At 45.4% G+C, this 20,340-nt stretch overlaps 1 protein-coding gene across 5 annotated transcripts in view; it reads left to right on the top strand.

Annotated features, from left to right (window-relative positions):
* The window catches only part of ATP2B3 (ATPase plasma membrane Ca2+ transporting 3), a 74,321-nt gene that overhangs the window by 25,164 nt on the left and 28,817 nt on the right, over window positions 1-20,340 (top strand). For all 5 annotated transcript variants that reach the window (XM_033174099.1, XM_033174098.1, XM_033174102.1 and 2 more), the window contains 11 exons: window positions 1,370-1,534; window positions 3,636-3,850; window positions 4,969-5,211; window positions 6,125-6,366; window positions 7,373-7,607; window positions 11,062-11,241; window positions 13,302-13,389; window positions 13,623-13,729; window positions 18,302-18,493; window positions 19,726-19,939; window positions 20,091-20,302. In XM_033174099.1, coding sequence (XP_033029990.1) covers window positions 1,370-1,534; window positions 3,636-3,850; window positions 4,969-5,211; window positions 6,125-6,366; window positions 7,373-7,607; window positions 11,062-11,241; window positions 13,302-13,389; window positions 13,623-13,729; window positions 18,302-18,493; window positions 19,726-19,939; window positions 20,091-20,302 — 2,093 coding nt within the window. The remainder of the gene's footprint in view (window positions 1-1,369; window positions 1,535-3,635; window positions 3,851-4,968; window positions 5,212-6,124; window positions 6,367-7,372; window positions 7,608-11,061; window positions 11,242-13,301; window positions 13,390-13,622; window positions 13,730-18,301; window positions 18,494-19,725; window positions 19,940-20,090; window positions 20,303-20,340) is intronic.

Genomic DNA, 20,340 nt, shown 5'->3' with positions numbered 1-20,340 from the left:
GAAGGTGCTGAGTTTTTTTGTCAAAAAGATCTCATTCAGGGAACCACAATTCCCAGAGTTCACTGGGAGAGGCTATGACAATTAAACCACATTTACAGTAGTTGTGAAAACATGTTCCACTGTCTCTACATGGGAGATATTTCTGTGATAAGATTGCACCAGAGTGGCTGTATATATATTTTTGCACAGCTGGGGTGTATTGTGGGTTGAGAGAAAATGTAAAAGAGACAACAAGAGACAGTATGAATGCCTGTGTGTGCTGCCTTCTGCAGACAGATCTGAAACTGGTCCTCTAAGAAACCAGTTCTTCACTCAACTTTACACTAGGAGGAGGCAAACTCCTATTTCCCCCATGGAAGCATCTGGAACAGGGGAATGGAACATCAGGCCAGGGGCCAAATCCAGCCTTCCACTCCTCTCTGTCTGGCCCTCAGCAGGACTCTCCCCAGGCCACACTCCTCGCTACTGCACCCCCTCCTCAAGTTCATTTGGCTGCTTGGATGTGTCCATGAACTCTTGCTTGCCTCTTGCTTGCCTGCTTGGGTGGGGTATGAGAGAGAGGCGGGGGCTCCTGAGTGGTTGTTGCTGTTCTTTTTTGCATGGCTGGAAAGTGGCATATTGTACAAAGTCCCATCTGTTGCTCCATGGACTTTTGTCTTTGGCCCCGATCACCACCAGGATGTGGCCCCCAGAAGGGGAAGGCTTCCCTATCCCTGGTGGCACAAGATGTGCTGCAGGGAATGGAGCCCCACTAGAGCAGTCAGGGGATGGGGCTGCCACTTTTTATGTGACCCAGACCCTTGTTGACATCAGCATGTGACACAGAAATTCAGCTGGTGATTGGGGGGGGGAGAGATGTGGAAAACCTCATCTGCCATAGAATTTAGAGTTGGAAAGGGCCTTGGAAGTCATTAGAAGACCCTAAGGGAAGGGCTGTAGCTCAGAGATAGAGCATGTAAGAAGGTCCTAGGTTCAATCCCCACTGGCATCTCCAGGTAGGGCTGAGAGAGACTCCTGCCTGAAATCCTGGAGAGCTGCTGCCAGCCAGTGTAGACAATATTGAGCTAGATGGACCAAGGGTAGAAGGCAGCTTCCTGTATCATCTTATCCAACCCTCTGCTCAATGCATGAACCTTGCAATGGCAGCACCCCTGACAGATGGCTGCCCAGCTCCTGCTTCAATACCTTATTTCTAGTTCCTCGGGGTGCTGTTTAACGGCACAAGAGCAGGGTGACTTTTTCGCTTGTTTGTTTGTTTTTGTTTTGTTTTGTGTCAATCCTAGCTGTAGGATTAATATGAAATTAGGGTGGGGCAGATATTCTTCCCTTATGGGTGAACCAGTGTTTTGCTCCCCCCCCCTCTCTGCAGCCAAAAAGCAAGATGGGGCAGTTGCCATGGAGATGCAACCCCTGAAAAGTGCAGAGGGTGGTGAGATGGAAGAGCGAGAGAAGAAGAAAGCCAGTGTGCCGAAAAAAGAGAAGTCTGTTCTGCAAGGGAAGCTCACCAAACTGGCTGTGCAGATCGGGAAAGCAGGTATGTTGTGTCACAGGAGAAATAGCAGGAGGGTGGCCTTCCTTAGGGGATGGGAAACAAGATGCAGCTAGGATTCCTCTTCTCCCCCACCCCCCCACCCCCGCCAAAAAAGAAGAAGAAGAAAAGCAAGTTTTGCATGGATTTATTTCCTTTTATTTTGAACGATTTATTTCTCTCTTTTTACACTTTTGATAATTCATTCAGGTTTTATCAATGTTTGGGAGGGGCAATGAAATGAAATGTCTTGGTTATTGAAGCCCCAACCAGAAGCAATAAAATCATATTCGGCCTCCCCCCCTCCATCTTCTGAGGTTTCAACAGGCATTGGCCACTTTGAGGCATATCTTCATAACCATAACAAGGACTGGAGATGGTGATGTCAATGCATCAATGACCTGCCCCATTTTTGAGAACTCTTTTTATTAGCAATGTTGTGTGACCCAGTCCCCACTTTGCTCTGCAGAGAAATGGGTCTCTCCTTAAGCCTTGTGTGGTCTGGTGCAGTGGTGGACCTACATTTTGGGGGCCCTGTAGCTTGAACTATTATGGGGGGGGGGCCTTCACAACCAGCAACAAGGTCCGGGTAACCACTGTTATCTTCTTCAATGGGGTTGTTCCATGGCAGATCTCCACAAAGTGCGTTTTTTGGTATCCGCTTAAGTACTTTCATGGACTCATTGTTATTCATCTCAGCGGTCTTGACCTGTGTTAAAAAGGGGGAAGAATTGCATTAACCACAGCAGACCAGCCAACTTAATTCAATCCTCCACCTTTACAACATCTGTGCTACAGACTCAAACTTGGGATTTTTTGAAATACTGTATATACAACAACAAAAATTAATAAATTTGAGTTGTACTAGACCCATTTTTTAAAAGCAATGTGCACTAAAGTCGCTTCTGGGGCCCCTCAGGGATTAGGGAACCTGAAGCTTAAGTTTCATTTGTTGCCTGGTCTGGTCATTGAGAGGAGACAATGGGCGCTTGGCTGCTGCCTCAGTTATCTAGAATGGAAATCACACCTAACTCGCTAAGGTGAAAAATATTTTTTTTTTCTGATCTGAGGAAGGTCAAAAGAACTTTGTGTACAAAGAGAACTGAATAGTGTTTAGTTTGAATTTGGGTAGCAGAAAAGTGGTTAAAAACTCAGTTGTTGCAGCGAGGCAGCACTGATCACCTGTTTGCTTCCTCCGGCACCTCCATAAATCAGTTTGCATACTGCATTTGTAAATAACAAGTCTCAGGTGCTCAGTTCTCCAAAAATATCTGTGAACTGTGAAGGCTGCCCCCAGTTTCTCACTGCTCAACTTAGATTATGAAACAATATCCTCTTTCTCTTCCACCCCAGCACACCTTGCAAGTTTCTGAACATTTTAGTTCCTTTGCCTTTCTAGATAGCCTGCTCCTATCAACCCTTGTCTTAGCAGAAAATACCTGACGTGGCTTTGGGGACTGAATGGGTGATGTACAAAGGGGCCTTGCAAGGACACACTTCCTATCTGTAGTGCAAAAATGTAGTTTTTAAAAACTATGGAATCATTCATGCTAATCCTCAACATAAATTCTAGAATGATGCTGCTGTCCACAAGGGTAGGTGGGATTCCTTGATAATGTGCTTGAAATCCCTCAGTTAGGTTATCCACACCTTTTCCTTCTTGCACTTGCCCCAGGTGAATGAAGAATTGGTAATTGTGACCTTGTTATGCCCACAACATTATTAGGCAGGTGTGGATACACCCTCATCACCGGGACTGGCTCCATCCAGTTTCAAATGGACATGGGAGGGGTGGGGTGTAATGCAAAATCAATTTGCATTGAGCCTTTATTTTTGGAATTGTGAAAAGCTATTTTCAGGGGCATAAAATGTGCGATATGTCCTGAATGTGTGTAGACTAGATAGAAAAAAACAAGATCTCAGTGAGCATTGAATATAATGTTGTGTGTACACAGCCTTAGTTTCAGTTCCTCATGTTCTGGCTTTAGATCCAGAATATTCTTAAAGTGTGGAACTTGGGGTGGGTGCGTGATCACAGGTACTCAGGCTTAGGTCTAATTGTCACACCTGATTGTCCGCTTCTCTTTCTTTCTCTTATTCCTGCCAGGGCTGGTGATGTCAGCCATCACTGTCATCATCCTGGTTCTGTATTTTGTTATTGAGACATTTGTAATCGATGGGAAGACATGGTTGGCTGAGTGCACCCCTGTCTATGTGCAATACTTTGTCAAGTTCTTCATTATTGGTGTCACTGTCCTGGTCGTGGCCGTCCCTGAAGGCCTCCCATTGGCCGTCACTATCTCCTTAGCATATTCAGTGAAGGTAAGAATCAAATTTTCTGTGTCTGGCATACATCACAGGGTTGGTACCCTTCCCGTGTTATCCCTGAAATACCAGGTTGGCAAAAGTAGTGCCCTCTGATAGTCGTCTCTTATAAATTAAGGTATAGCATTGATTTGATAGACTTCAATGGGAGTTAGATGCATGGTGTTTTAGATCCTTCTGTGTTTTGTTTCTGCTCTGCCCTCAGTACAATATCTGTTAGATTCGGTCAAGAAGAGTGTCTGGTGTCTAGCTTACAGCAGGTACCAAAGAATCCGGGCGTCACCTTGATAAGCCCGTAGACATGCTAGACCAGAGGCATAGTCATGAACAGGCTACAGGTCAGGAAAATAGGAGTGTCCATTTCCCCAGGTCAGGAAGGCTGCAGCTTAGATGGGTCTTGTTGCTTTGGCAATGGAGCAGCTCAAATTGGAAGCTTGTATAGGAGCTGGAGTCTCCACTCCACCCTGGCATTCCGCCAGGCCCTGGTCCAAGCAGTTGTCTCCCTGCACTTCCCCTGGATAGCCTCATGTGCAGTTACCCAAGCATTTCAGTAGCATCTCTGAAGTTCCTGCCCGCCCAGCTCTCTGTCTCCATTGCTCCTTGACCCTAGGGTGGGAAATAAGGGGCGGAGGGGCAACTGGTGTAGGTATCTCCAGTCCTGGGGCAAATATGTCCAGATGTGTTGGTTTGTTGGGGTCATTGGTAGTATGAAGATCGTTGGAGGATCCTCATCAGGTTCAAGGTCTGTGTCGGCTAAACCATGACACAGAAGCAGGAGATGTAGTCATGGAGATGCTGGAGATCAAATTCTGCATTAGATATATGATGTAAAGGGAGGTGGTTCAGGGCTAGTGTGTTGTTAGGCAAAGCAAGAGAGAGTCTGCATTGCTGCCTGAAGGGAAGCATTTTTCAGATTACCTGACATGCTTAGAAGGAATGGCTGGTGCCTCTGCATATTTTGGGATGTCAGATGACTATGGGGTCTTCTGTGGGGTCAGCTGACAGCCTAGATGGTAGCTGGCTGTGGGAGGTCCTGGTTCAACACACAGCCCTCAGCACCTTTTAGGAAGACAGTAGGGTGCAGCTAAACTCCTGATCTCATTCTTTGACTGTAGAAAATGATGAAGGACAACAACCTGGTTCGACACCTGGATGCCTGTGAGACCATGGGCAATGCCACCGCCATCTGCTCTGACAAGACAGGCACCTTGACCACCAATCGCATGACCGTTGTGCAGTCCTACATGGGTGACACTCACTACAAGGAGACCCCAGACCCCAGCAACCTTACACCCAAAAATCTGGATCTGCTTGTGCACGCCATCGCCATCAACAGTGCCTACACCTCCAAGATACTAGTGAGTGGGGGCCAGGGATGCCCCACTGCATCCTCAGGCTAGATAAGCCAATGCTACAATACTACCTTTGGGTGCCATTTGAATGTTTGGGCAGCTCAGAGGGATGGAACTCATAAATGTTGTGAAGGACTCTGGCATATTCTCTCGGTCAACTGTAAATGTTACTTTGCCCCTGTAATTTATAAAGCAAGGGAGAAATACCAGTTTTAAGAGCTGGTATGGCATATGAGTGAGAGAGGATCTGAACTCTCCTGATTCCTTGGGTTTACCTCCTTGCAGTCTGCTTCCCCCTTTTCCCCCAGCAAGGCTCCAATACAGGATAGAAACCCAGTTAGAATAAAAAGTGTCTAGTAGATTGGCATAGGACTTTTCCTTTTTATGTTATTGCAGGATGAGCAATAATGCTCTTTTATCTTTCTGGTGTGTTTTTACTTTTGTATTACACCTGCTTTTATAATTGTAAGTAACTTTGAGATATTTTATCTAGTAAGCAATGAATAAATGCAATGATAATCATAAATGTAAATAAAATGGTAAGGAGGAGGGCCTGCAGGAAGGTAGAAAGAGGGTTTGGGGAGGATTCAGCTCTCCTCACCTGCATTTTGCACACTTATCTTGGTTTCATAGCTGTATTTCTGTTGTGCTCCCCAAGTAACCCTGGGAATTGTAGTTTGAGGAGACTAAGAACTTTTGATCAGAAAGTTGTAATCCACTACAGTTCCCAAAAATCCACACGGAGAGGAAGCCACAGTATAAATGTGTAGTGTAGATATGCTTCCAGATTCCAGGCCTGTTGCGGGGCTGAGGTTGTGGGATCCCAAAAATTTTAGTTCAGCCCATAGGCGGAGGAAACGGATGAGGTTTGGAGAACTGAAGAATGAGGCTCTCCTTTCTTATTCTCTGCTTCCTTCAGCCTCCAGAGAAAGAAGGGGGCCTCCCACGCCAGGTCGGCAACAAGACGGAGTGTTCACTGCTAGGCTTTGTGCTTGACCTGCGGCGTGACTACCTGCCTGTGCGTGAACAGATCCCTGAGGAGAAGCTCTACAAGGTTTACACCTTTAATTCTGTCCGGAAATCCATGAGCACCGTCATTTGCATGCCTGATGGCGGCTACCGCCTCTTCAGCAAAGGCGCTTCTGAAATCGTCCTTAAAAAGTGAGTCTGCGCTCCCTTGTATGAGGTTAAATGATGCCCACACAGGTTGTTGCTACTGCCCCGGAATTAGCTGAGTGCTCATTCTAGCTCTGAAATTTGCACCAGCATAACAACAACACTTGAGAATACACGATAATGTATGTACAGGATCATGCAATCATTTGGCAGCATCTCTACCCTGCTCTTCAACTCCTAAAATGCTTTCAGAGTTGCTCACAATTTAAAACCAATGAAAAGAGCAAATTTCACTAAAATAAGAAAGCCGCAGAGAAGTGGACAACACTAATGGCGGTGATGTTAGGGGACACAAAAAAAACTCAGTAAGATAGTGTCAAATTATGTTTTGAGAATTAAGGCAAATAAAAAGGTCTTCACATGGGGAAAGGAAATTTCAGGGCACTTTTGGACTACTGGATGTCAGTACTGTACTGAGAAGGTTGCCTTACTTCAGAAGGCAGTGAGACCATTGAGAATGTCCAGAAGTCAGAGCCTGGTCTCTGCAGCCACAGCAGGTGCTGTGATTGTCCAGGGGCTTGACTTCACCCCTGGAGGTGCACTCCATTGTCTGTCGAGTCAGATGGATGGCAACAACAACAACCACACTGGAAGTGTTCCCCATCTTAGATTTGTGCAGCTGGTTATTCCTGCCTAAGTGTAAAACCTTAAGTTTGGCCCTATATTGCAATTCATATTGTTAGTTTTGGCCCAGTTCTCCAGTCTGTTAAGGTTGTTTTGAATCCTGATGCTGTCTTCTGTGGCATTAGCTATCCCGCCCCCAGTTGGAGGTCATCTGCAAATTTGAGGAGCATCACCTCAATTCCTCTATCCAAGTTGTGTATTAAGATGTTGAACGACAACAGGACTAGGAAAGAACCCTGCGGCACTCCTTCAGGCACAAGTAATAAGGAGCCTGGTGAACCAAGCCTCTGCATATCATGTGTGGCAAAGCTGCACATTCAAGAGAAAAGAATCCTCTGTAAACTGTTCCTCTTTACCCCTTCTCCAGGTGCACAAACATTCTCAACAACAATGGGGAGTTACGCACCTTCCGGCCCCGTGACCGAGATGAAATGGTGAAGAAGGTGATAGAGCCCATGGCATGTGATGGACTGAGGACTATCTGCATAGCCTACCGTGATTTCCCAGCAGGGAAGGAGCCCGAATGGGACAGTGAGAACGATATTGTAATAGACTTGACGTGCATTGCTGTGGTGGGAATTGAGGATCCCGTGCGGCCTGAGGTAACAGCTAAACTAGGGTGCCTTTTCTGTGAACAAATCCCTGTCTGTCCCTTGGGACTCACAGCCCATCCTGAGTGTTTTCTGTGTGAGGAGAATTGATTCCAGTCCTAAGATCTCAGACAGACAGGACCCCTGGGTTCTTTCCTGCCTGCTAGTAACAATGGCAAAAATATGGATTTCAACCATCTGCATGATACAGTAGATAGTATGTTGGACTTGGACCCAGGGAAAACTTTGCTAATGCTCCATGAATGCTGCACTTCAACAGCAACAGCAACCCAGAATTTGTTGCAGAATTCAGCATCCTAAGAATTTCTGCTATTTTATTTTATTATTTTATTTTATTTTATTTTATTATGGGGGTCATGTTTCTAGCTCTCATGGCAGCAAAGGCATGACTGGCAATGCCTACTGAAATTTTAGAAGCCAGAGAAATGGCTAACTGATTTCCAGTAGTTGGGAAAGGAATTTCCATGATTCCATGAAAATTAGCAGAATAGCTTGCAAATTTAAGAAAACCTGTGCCCAATCTCCTTCATCTGAGTAATATATAGAAGTCAGCTTTACATGGCACAGAATTTGGATTAATTTGCTGCAGAATATGGATTCTTGGTGCAAAGAAGCTGCTCCGGTCTAAATGGAAAGGCCCTGCTCAGCGAACGATTGGTTTCAGGAGAAAGTAATATAGTCCACTGTACTGGCAAAGGCTTTGTTGGTACAATAGGATTTATGGATAGGGGAACATGATTTGAGACTGTGGTCTTGCAGACCAGGCTGGCCCAAGACATTTTGGCACCTGAGATGAACCATAAAATGGCGTCCTCCCTGCCAGGGAATTATCTACATCAGGAACAAGGGAGGGAATAAAGATCTACATTGGGAACAAGGGTGGGAGGAGACCAGCAGCACCTCCTATTGGCCAAGAGGTTGCTGTAGATCCTGCTACCTGAGGTGGTCTCCTCACCTTGCCTCATGGTTGGGTCAGCCCCACATGCAGAACACTGAAGCTCCACTCGGGTCTTCATTTGAGCCAGAGGTTTTGTTTTTCTTACAACCCCCAAATCTATTTTCAATGCTAGTCCTGGAATATATGAATGAACAGCATGTTGCTAAACATGTGAAGAATGCTTGCCATTAAAAAAAGAAGAAGAATGCTTGCCATTAGTGTAACTACAACCACCCCCTACAAACCTGTGATTGGGACAGTGGTAGTTCATGAGGCGCTGTGGGTTAAACCACGGAGCCTAGGGCTTGCTGATCAGAAGGTCGGCAGTTTGAATCCCCGCGATGGGGTGAGCTCCCGTTGCTCGGTCCCAGCTCCTGCCAACCTAGCAGTTCAAAGTGCAAGTAGATAAATAGGTACCGCTGCAGTAGGAAGGTAAACGGTGTTTCCGTGCGCTGCTCTGGTTCACCAGAAGCAGCTTAGTCATGCTGGCCACATGACCCGGAAGCTTCCTCAGCCAGTAACGCGAGATGAGCGCCGCAAGCCCAGAGTCGGACACAACTGGACCTAATGGTCAGGGGTCCCTTTACCTTTACCTAGTTCATGAGGGGTGACGGAGACAGTGGTATCTTCCCAGCTGCAGTGAAGTGACCGTGAGTTTGAGGAGAGCTTCAAGTTGGTGGCAGCAGCCCAGAGCTCCCCCAACCTCAACTTCTCCTTGCCCTGCCTAATCCCTGTCCTTTTGAGAGCAGTGCCACCTTTGGGATGGTGCCACTGCCTCTAACCCACTGCTGGGTTTGGTGAAGCATTTCTAAGATGAAGGGTGTGGCTCCCAGACAGACTTGTGTCCTGGTGGGACATTCATTTATTTTAAATCTGAGCCCTAGCTTCATTTTAACAGCAGAACCTGTTCTCAAACAGATATAGATAATCATGAAAACACTTAAAAAAAAAACACATTATCAAGCTGGCTCCTTTATTTTGAAGGAAAAAGCAGCTGTGCATAACCCTGATCCAGATTTCATGACTCATCCAAATTGAGGTCCATGCTGGTTTCTTGCCAAAAATATCTGGTTACTATTTCATCTGAAGGTGCTTTAGCACTTTCAGAAAGTAATATGTGAGTATACAGTGTAACCTTGGTTCTCGAACACCTTGGTACTTGAACATTTCGGCTCCCAAACACCGAAAACCCAGAAGTAAGTGTTCCGGTTTTCAAATGTTTTTCAGAAGCCAAACATCCAGTGCGGCTGTCGGCTATTGTTTCTGGGGCGCTGACCCAGTCAGAAGCTGCGCCTTGGTTTTTGAATGTTTCAGAAGTTGAACGGACTTCTGGAATGGATTTCGTTCGAGAACCAAGATACCACTGTAATATCCATGGGGTGCCCAGGGATCCAAACCTAATGTTACACCTGTTGGACATTAAAACTTGGTTAGATTTTGTATCTGTCCTCATCCACCTTTAAACAAATGTTCCCCATGAAGATACTATGCGTAGAAAAAGTCACAAAGGTCTGACCCACACGTCTGCTTGTCCCAAGCCTAGAAAGAACAGGTCCAACGTGCTTTCCGCTTGAGTCTTGCTTTATTCTTTTCCCAGGAAAAACCTGCTCTTTAGCTCTAAATCAGAACAAACAGAAATCCACAGACAACCTGAATTGCTGTTTGCTCTGATTGAGCTCTAAAGAGCAGTATTCCCCAGGTGAAAGCAGTGTGACAACAGGAAGTGTGGACAAGCCCTTAGCTTTTAAATAAGCAAATATTTTACTCATGGAGTTTCGAGAAGTCAAAGTGAACAAGTCTCCGTCCACCAGCAGTAAAACAAAGATTAGAAAAGGTTCCAAACTACTTTAAAAGAAAAGTACTTGGTTTCCTTAGAGAAAGACTCATGCAATCTTTAGGTTAACACAGATGCAGGCTGCAAAATCTCATTTTAGAGAGATTCAGGGCTTATCCACAATTAACATTTCCCCCTGCTTTTTCCAGGCACAGGTCCACATTTAAAAGATCTATGTCTGTGCATTTCTGTTGTTGCCCTGGAGTTTTCCCTGCAAAAACCCACTCTTTAGCGCTCCATTGGAGCAAACGTTAGTTCGGATTTTCCACGGATTGACATTTGCACCAACTGAAGTTTAAAGACTGGGTTTTTGTGGGGGAAGTTCTAGAGGGGGGGAAATGTGCTCAGACATGGAGCTTTAAAGCACAAACCATGCCCAGAAAGAGCAGAGGAAAGGTCAGTGTGCCTTCAGTTCACTTAGGAGCCATGACCGCATGGCTTCTTGTTTGTTCTAGCAAGCACCAAGAGAAAAGACCGGGGGGGGGGGGGCAAAGACTGATCCACTTTGGCAACCTGAGCTCAGGGCTCAGGTTAACCCTTTCGTGCATGCAAGGGAGTTAATAACTGTATATTACAACAAAACCAGCTAGCAGTTTCAATATGGGGGCAAGTGATCGCTCAGCAAACATGTTGAATTGCAGAAAATCAACGTGAGCCCTGTGCCTCCTTTGCAGGTGCCAGATGCCATTCGCAAATGCCAACGTGCCGGCATCACAGTTCGCATGGTGACAGGAGACAACATAAACACAGCCCGGGCCATTGCCGCCAAGTGTGGCATCCTCCAGCCAGGGGAGGACTTCTTGTGCCTAGAAGGAAAGGAGTTCAACCGGAGGATCCGTAATGAAAAGGGAGAGGTGACTGAATAAATTATTTTAAGTGCCTGGAATGCTGCTGCTCCGAAAATTCCAGGGTGGAGGGGACCATTCTGGTTTGTGGCTTTTCTTCTAGGGCTTGTCCATATGGCAGCCGTTAGGAGGATCAGGAGGGGTTCTCCTGAAACACACATGCATACGCCTACAACTCAGTTGGTAGAGCATGAGACTCTTAATCTTGGGGTCATGGGTTTGAGCCTCACATTTAGCAAAAGATTTCTGCATTGCCAGGGGTTGGACTGGATCACCCTCATTGTCCCTTCTAACTCTGCAATCATAATTCTATGATTCTTTATCTGCAAAGTGATAGCAAATTTGAGCCTTCGTTTTTAGACCGTTGAATATCTTGGTTGCTCTCCTCTGCACATGTTCCAGCTTGTAAACATCCTTCCTAAATTGTGGTGCCCAGAATTGGACACAGTATTCCATCATCATCATCATCATCATCATCATCATCATCATCACTTTTAATTTGTATACTGACTTTCTATCTTACAATACCCAAGGCAGTTTACAAGCTGAAGAAACAAAGAATGTACATCTTTTAACAATACAAAAATGTGATAATAAAACATAACTTTAAAATATGCAATAAAATATCTTGGGTGTGGTCTGATCAAGGCAGAATACAATTGTGCTATTATTCCCCTTGATCTGGTTACTATACTTCTGTTCATGCCGCCTACAATAGCATTTCTTCTTCTTCTTCTTCTTCTTCTTCTTCTTCTTCTTCTTCTTCTTCTTCTTCTTCTCCGCCTCCTCCTCCTCCTCCTCCTCCTCCTCCTTTGCTGCTGTTGACTCATGTTAAGTTTGTGGCTCACTAGATCCCTAGGACCTTTTTCAGCTTGAGGGTCGCATTCTCCCCTGGTCCACCTTACGAGGGCCACATGCCAATGGTGGGCGGGGCCAGAGGCAAAAGTCGGGCAAGCATTAAATGTGACTTTTACTTTTGCACAGCAGGCTACTTTGTTCATGCGCACACACCCCTCACTATCTTCCATCCAGGCAAGCAAGTAGCATTGTCAGAGTTCAAGGACACATTGCAGCCAGGCAAAAACACTCAGTGAGGGCTGGTGGAGGATGTGGCCTGGAGAGAGTCTTGAGGGTCAGGTACAGAAGTTTGGTGGGCTCCAGACCTGAGGCTTCTACTCCCTGGTGCAGACAGTACTGAGCTAAACCAATGGTCAGACTTAGTGAGGCAGCTTCCTGTGTTCCTTTTTCTCTCCTCTTTTGCACACCAGAAGAGGAAGTCAGAAGCTTTTGCATTCTGTTGTTCAGTTTTGAACAAACCACAGGGAAGTTTTCCCAGCTCTGCAGCCTCCTTTTCCCCCAGGGAGGAACATCTAAAAGAACTGAATTCTTCTTCTGAAATTGGCAGACTTTTACATTGTTTTGCTATATTATTAGCTGCCCTGATAGGGCATACTAAAGGGTGGTGTATAGATCCTTATATTGATGAATAAAATATGCAACAGTGCAGTCCAATCTACTGTTTTATTTCTGCCTCAATCTGCAACAAGTGTCACAGTGACTGCACTGAAAGTTCTGCCTGTGAAAGTGTATTCCAGGCTGCAGTCCTAACACCACTTTCATGGAATCTAGAATTGTATAGTTGGAAGGGACCCCCAAGGGTCATCTAGTCCAACCCCCTGCAATGTAGGAATCTCAACTAAAGCATCCATGATGGATGGCTGTCCAATCTTTTCTGATTGTGCTCTCAGTCATCAAGATTCAGATTGCATTGCCAGCCACCAAAGGATTACCATGCCTGTTTGAACTAGTCCTGATGTATTTGAGAGAAACTGTGTAAGTGTGGTCCAGTTCTGGGAAGGGCCAGGGTCTCGGCAGCAGAGCACATGCTTTGCATGAAAAGGGTTCCGGGTTCGATCTTTAGCGACTCCAGGTAGGACTAGGAAGACCCTGTCTGAAACCCTGGAGGGTCACTGCCAATCCATACCAAACTCAGTGGACTCTATAGAAAGCAGCTCATTTCGCTTTATTGGTGAGAAGTGCTTACTTGTCTCTGCCTCTCTGCCCTGCAGATAGAACAAGAACGCCTTGATAAAATCTGGCCAAAACTGAGGGTTCTGGCTCGATCGTCACCCACCGACAAACACACCTTGGTGAAAGGTAAGAGATTGCCAGTCTCTTTGCCCTTAGTCAATGCAGGAGAGAGCAACATAGGGTGGTGGGAGCCAGGGCTGTCATGGGGTCTGGTTGTCATTTTCTGCCGGATATGCAGATCAGGTTATCTATGCAAGTCTTACCCATATATGGATGCAAACTTCTCTGTAAAGTCACTGGTATTTATTTGGATGCGTAGCTCACTCACTACTAGCTAACCCACATTCTTGCCCTTGAAGGCATAATCGACAGCACTATCGGGGAACAGCGCCAGGTGGTTGCTGTCACTGGTGATGGGACGAATGATGGACCAGCACTCAAGAAGGCCGACGTGGGTTTTGCCATGGTAAGAGATGCTGAACTGAGTTCTCCTCCCCTGTGTCCACAGGGACATTTCCTTCACAGGGAAACAGGATGTAATATAAAAATAGAGCGTGTCGCATGTCTTTTGTCTGTGGGGTCTGCAGACAGGGAGGGAAATGCTTGCCCATGTAGAGCGAGGGCAGTTTGCCTGCCCTCGTTCTGAATTGGCATCACATAGCCAGATCCAATTGGCTACATGTTGATGTTTTGTCACTGTCATGCTAGTTCTTTGATCTCCAATTAGTTGGAATCTCATAGCCAGGAAGCCCTTGTGTTGTATCCAGCTAACCTTTCTTCAGAGTAGACCTGGTGAAATTAATAGTTTTTAGTTAGTTAGTTAGTTAGTTAGTTAGTTAGTCTGAGTAAAAGTTCATTGAACACAACCCTTTCTATTGAAAATAAACAAGTAATAGTGCAGAACAAACAGCTGATTGAAAAGTGAACAGACCTCAACAAGAGTGAAAATGGAGTTTGAGGATTCAGGCTGGTGGTTATTCTAGCCCTTAAAAACACTATTTTTACATCAAAAATGTTCAAACGTGAAAATTCAGCACATCCCTCATTTTAACCTTGTTAATCTTTAAATTTATCATACAGCACAGGCTGTAAGTCCTATTGAATTCAATCTCTTCCTTCTGAGTGGACATGTATAGGAATGCTTTGAAAGCCAATGAAATGGACTCCATCAGATTGTACAAGAAATGAGTAAGATTTGGATCTGTGGTAACAGCCCGGCTTGAAGGGCCAGCTGCACTGACTGCAAAGCACAAATCTGTCTTGCACATTGATACTCCTGTGATTTTTAAACTAGTAAAGAGGAATAGTCCCAGTTATATATTTTCTAGCTCCAATATGGAAATATCTCAGGATCTAAGAATTTCTACAAAAACCTGTGTTTGTGAATCCTGTATGTATAACAGTACAATTACATTAATCGTGAAGCTAATATCCTTTTGTTTCTGGAGTTGCAACAGAAATGTGCACTCCCTATATTTGCATTCTGGCAATATATTCAATTGATACAACTTTTATTTAATCTTTGTGGTCCAGGAACCTGCTCCATAAATATGTATGATCCTGAAAACAGCAAACATTCAGAATAAAGGTACAATATTAGTTTATGAAATTTTAAACTCTGATGCTTAATTCACTTTATAGGACCTGAAATATGGAATCAGGCTACCCAAGTATCCAAAATTACCCAAAAGCATATCAAAGAAATCTCACTAGCTAGCCATGTGCATTTTTGTGCTGCAGAAGATGTCTCAGAGCCTACTGGTCTCAATATAGACTGACAAAAAGGTGAATCCCAAGTGCAGGTTTCTCCTGAAGATGCAAAAGCAAAAACGAAATGCTGGGGGAAACTGCTTAATTATTTATTTGAAGCTTTTTTTACCCTGCTCTTCAGCTGAAAAGGCTCCCAGAGCAGCTTATCAGTAATGATAAGACAGCCCCTGCCCTCAATCTAAAAGACAGGGCGCAAAAGGGAAAAGGGGTGAAGAGGGAAGAGGACAACAAGCAAACTCAGGCACCAGTTAAGTTCTCATAATGACCAGCTGAGGTGGAAACAGTTGAGAGGAACCACATGGAGCTGGTCTCCCAGCAGAGCTGATGGAGTGGCCCTGTGGTCTCATCTCTCCTTCTGCTGCAACCTGATGGAATGGCTGCTTCTAGTCCACATGTTGTGGCACATGTTCAGTCATTGCTCCTTTGGAGGATAATTTCTATATAACAAATTACAGGTAGGTAGCCGTGTTGGTCTGCCATAGTCAAAACAAAACAAAAAATTCCTTCCAGTAGCACCTTAGAGACCAACTAAGTTTGTTCTTGGTATGAGCACAAGAAAGCTCATACCAAGAACAAACTTAGTTGGTCTCTAAGGTGCTACTGGAAGGAATTTCTATATAACAAGTTGGTTATCAGTGCAGTGAGCAATTTCACCTTTACACTTGCCAAATATTTTGTCATATCCCAGAAATTTGCCCAATGAGTGAATCACAAGAAGCCTGTACTGGAAGAGCTTGTGTAATTAATTGCCAAACAAATTGTACAATTTCTCTGTAAATTCACTAAATTCCATTCCATTCGTATTCCATTTGTCAGTGCCAGGAAAAAAATCAGTATATACAAATGAGAATTCATGGATCCAAATTTGGGACAAGTACTCTTTGGTGAGAGAACCCCAATACTGTAGAGATTTTGCATGTGCAAAACATGCAACAAAGTAAAGTGTGGAAATGTAAACTGTAAAACCTTAAGATGTGCCCTATTAAAGTGAGTTCCAAAGTTTCCCTCTTCCCCTAGCATAGAAAAATACCACACATTTGGTAAGTTAAAAATGGTGTACTTATAAATTCTCCCATGATCAGATTCATGTGCTTTATCCATACAGCATTCAGAAAAAGTTGCACAGGCAGTAAAACTTGGCTTAGTTACAAAGTGGTATAAGTTTCTAAATTATTGGTATAGGAACTAAAGTGGCTTGGTGTGCAGTCTGAGCTGGAGCCACCAGCTTAAACCTCTTCACACCCTGAGCTTCTCAGGTAGACTGGAGAAGACCAATAGGCCTGATCACCTATTTCCTCCCAAGGTAAGGGAAGTGGGCATAGCTAAGCCTGGTAGGACAGCTTACTCTATGGTATTAACCCCTTCAGGCATTAATTAGACTTAAGCATGTTGATTATATGAGGCTGGTTATACCACACCAGTCATAGATAGAAGAAGAACAAAACAGCAAACATAGGTTGGTTGGTTTTTTAAAGACAGATAATTTGGGGAAAATATGGATACGATTCTGGAATGCTTCAGTGGTGAAATCTTGCAGTGCTCTCTTATATCTCCCATTAGGTAGAATGCGTCACACCCTTTATTTTAAATTTTGTTTTCTATGTTGTTTTGAATTTAAAATAGATCAAACTAAGATGATACACATGCCTAGTGTATTGTGGGAGTGATGTAGATGAGCATAACACGTGGGATGTAGAGGGAAATGAGAGGTTACTGTCAGAGTGATGGTTAGGCAGGCTGCAAAGGAGAAAGGAGAGGTTAAAATATGTTCCATAGATATTTCTTTGCCAGCGCAGGCACATAGTGGAAACTGGTATTGTGTTGAATTAGGCCACAACTTTGATTACAGGAAAGAGTAGGTTTGGCTCAGGCATTGGGCATGTATAGGAACCTGGTGGGGTCAGCCCGTGTTGGGGAGTTGCCCCCAACATGGATTGGGTGCCATGACCCCACACAGGCCACCATGGGGCAAAGTATATTGGCCCCCTGGGCCCCCTGTGGACAGAATCATCCCTCCTGGACCCCTCTAATGGGGGTCTAGTGACTAAGGATCCAGCCCAATGCCTTATCCGCCAAAGTTGTTACGGTTGCTATGAGGTAGGCGAAAACCTCCAAGCCGGCCAGTTTGCTTTCAGGAGAAACTTCCTTCCTGGCCTTGAATATGGCAACTGAGTAAACCATAGCAAGGTCCATACCCCACACGCCCACTCCCCACTTGAGTGGGCCCTAACAGACAGGGTGGGTGGCTGGGAAAATCCAGGAAGGATCAGGCAAGAGGGTGGCCTGCCCCTTCCAACTCCTTTAAATAGGCTAGGAGGGGGCTAGGTGGCCAAGGAGAGGGGCTAGGAGGGGGCTAGGCCTTTTGGGCATTGCCTGCCCATACCTGAAAGACTGTCGCAGCTGGAGGTGGGGTGGCACCAGGTGACCAACCCCTCTCCTTGGCCACGGAAGAAGATGGCGGCCTCTCATGTGGCAGATGTCGCCCACCCAGAGCCCCAGGTGAGCAGTTATTCTTTGTTAACATTGTTGCTATCCCTTAAGTTTATTGATATGTTCTGTAGATGTGTGATAAATGTAAATGAGGACTTAATATTGAATATGCAATTAAAATGCAGCTACCTGATGAAACACAAATACCGCAATCCGATTAATTATGTAAAGCAAATAAAACTGCATGCTTCAATGTGCAAAGGGATGAATGCAGACTAACCTGTTAGTTGAACACAGATCCCATTGAAATCAATTGAAGAAGTTAGTTGTGTGACATATCTTAAGCCTCATTTATTTTCCTGGGGGAAATGCAACTAATTTACCTGCCTGGTTACCACCCATAATGTATTATATTCCCAGTTACAGGTAGGTATCCGTGTTGATCTGCCATAGTCAAAACAAGGTGCTACTGGAAGTATTTTTATTTATTTATTTTTTATTATATTCCCAGCAGTCAAGTTTTGAAAGTGTTCAGAGTTTTCTGGCAAGGTAAATCTTGACATCCAAGAGTGGTGGAGAAGTGGTGGAGAAAGGCATGAAATTTGTGGTTGTGTTGTTGGTAGAGAAACTTAACAGGTTACATCTTTTCCAACAAGAGACGATGAAGGCAGAATCAATTCAAGCTCCTGCAGAAGAAGTCCTTCTCTGAATTGCTGGCTTGGTCCTTGTGCATCAGTGAGGCCAAAGTGCTAGTAAAAAGTTGACCCACTGGGCCCAAGGGAGAGAGAAGGTTGAGGATTCTTGCCATAAAGTACCCTTCGTTTTGTGCCATTCCCAGGGCATAGCAGGCACTGATGTGGCAAAGGAGGCCTCTGACATCATCTTGACTGACGACAACTTCTCCAGCATTGTGAAGGCAGTGATGTGGGGGCGCAACGTTTATGACAGCATATCCAAATTCCTGCAGTTCCAGCTCACAGTCAATGTGGTGGCAGTCATTGTGGCCTTCACTGGTGCCTGCATCACACAGGTAGGTTTCATTGCTGTGCAGTAGTGGCAAGGCCCAGAGGAGGCTGGCCCATTGGGAGGAAGGGGACACTTGCCCCACCGACCTCAGTCTGCCCTCAGCCAGCCCCGGGAGGGGATTTCTGAGTGTGTTTGATGGGACGTGCTTAGAAACTTCCCCACAAGTGGGAGCCAGCCATATCAGGCTTCCTGATTGTGGGGACCATTTCTGAGGTGTGTAAACCCTCTTCACCAACCTGCATGGAGATCTGACGTGTGTGCCCTGGGACATTGGTGGTGGGGGTGCTTGTATGCATGTCCCTGATCCCATCCCTGTTCAACTGCACGTTTAAGCAAATGCCTGCTGAACATAGCAAATGTTGCCCGAAAATTAGGAAATTGCACATTTGGGAGTTGTAGGTGTATCTCATAGCCTTTCTGGAAAAGAGTAGCCATTTGGGGAGAATCGTGGTAAGGTGCGTGGAAAATGAATGTGTGAGGAGCAGAGAGGTTAAGCTGACATGAGAGAAATGCTGAATCCAGCTGCTCTATTATACATGGCTCTTGCAGAATATCAAGTCAGGCGCTCCTATAAGAACGTACTTGAGAACCAGGCAGGAAGCAGATTTGAGGCCCAGCTCCATGTTCTGAGCAGAATGTTGAGAAAGTGGGGAGAATTCTGGGGATGAGTAAATTGGTCCTTTAGGAGTAGTTGCTTACCAGGCTCCAAAGATAATCTGTGAGGTAAGGCCCATTTGTCTTGAAGGATAATGGAAAAGAAAACCACTCCTTTGTGGTTTCGAATCAGGCATACTTCAGAGACAAAAAACAACAACAACCCCAGCACCCTTAACAGGGCAGTTTTTAGCAGACAGGAACAGCATGAAGAAATACCCCATGCCCTAACAAACCTTTGCAAAGTGGATTGAACCAAAAGGCATGCAAGCATATGAGGCTCCCTTAGACCATCGGCCCGTCTAGTCTAAGGACTTCCTGACCCAATGTCTACTCTGACTTCCAACAGTTCTCCAAACCCTCAGGGCAGAACTACCTATTTCAAGACAAATATGGAGTTCCCACCCCGTTTGCCTGAGGGCACTGGATACTTCCAGATAGAGGAGCTTATTGTGGAACTGATGTATGCATGTTTTTCCACAGCATCCGTACAATGTCATTGCCATCAAAATGCCACCCCTGCCCATAAAATACCTGACGTTCCAATGCCGCAATGCCCCTTCATCTCAACTTCTCTTGCAGGACTCTCCGCTCAAAGCAGTGCAGATGCTGTGGGTTAACCTGATTATGGACACTTTTGCTTCCCTGGCTCTGGCCACCGAGCCCCCCACTGAGGCCCTGCTGCTGCGCAAGCCGTACGGACGGAACAAACCCCTCATTTCCCGCACCATGATGAAGAATATTTTGGGCCATGCTGTCTACCAGCTTATTATCATCTTCACCCTCCTCTTTGTGGGTGGGTTCTTAGGACACGGAACTGGAGTTGGGAGGGGCAGGGGTGGGTCTGGGTCCACTGTTTGAAGAGGGAGGAGGGACAGGCTTGGTTTGCTGGGTGTGGTGTCTTCTCTGTGGTGCACTGCTTTACACCCCCCCTTCCTCACCCGCAGGTGAGGTTTTCTTTGACATTGACAGCGGCCGCAATGCCCCCCTGCACTCCCCGCCCTCAGAGCATTACACCATCATCTTCAACACCTTTGTCTTGATGCAACTCTTCAATGAGATCAACGCCCGCAAAATCCACGGCGAGCGCAATGTCTTTGATGGCATTTTTGGCAACCCCATTTTCTGCAGTATTGTGCTGGGAACCTTTGGCATACAGGTACAGGCCTGGTCTAAATGGATGTGAAGAACCAAATT

The sequence above is a fragment of the Lacerta agilis genome, chromosome 16 (assembly GCF_009819535.1).
Source record: "Lacerta agilis isolate rLacAgi1 chromosome 16, rLacAgi1.pri, whole genome shotgun sequence".
In the NCBI taxonomy this organism is placed as follows: domain Eukaryota; kingdom Metazoa; phylum Chordata; class Lepidosauria; order Squamata; family Lacertidae; genus Lacerta; species Lacerta agilis.
The sequence above is the reverse complement of the archived record's forward strand: the minus strand, read 5'-3'. Positions and strand labels throughout refer to the sequence as shown.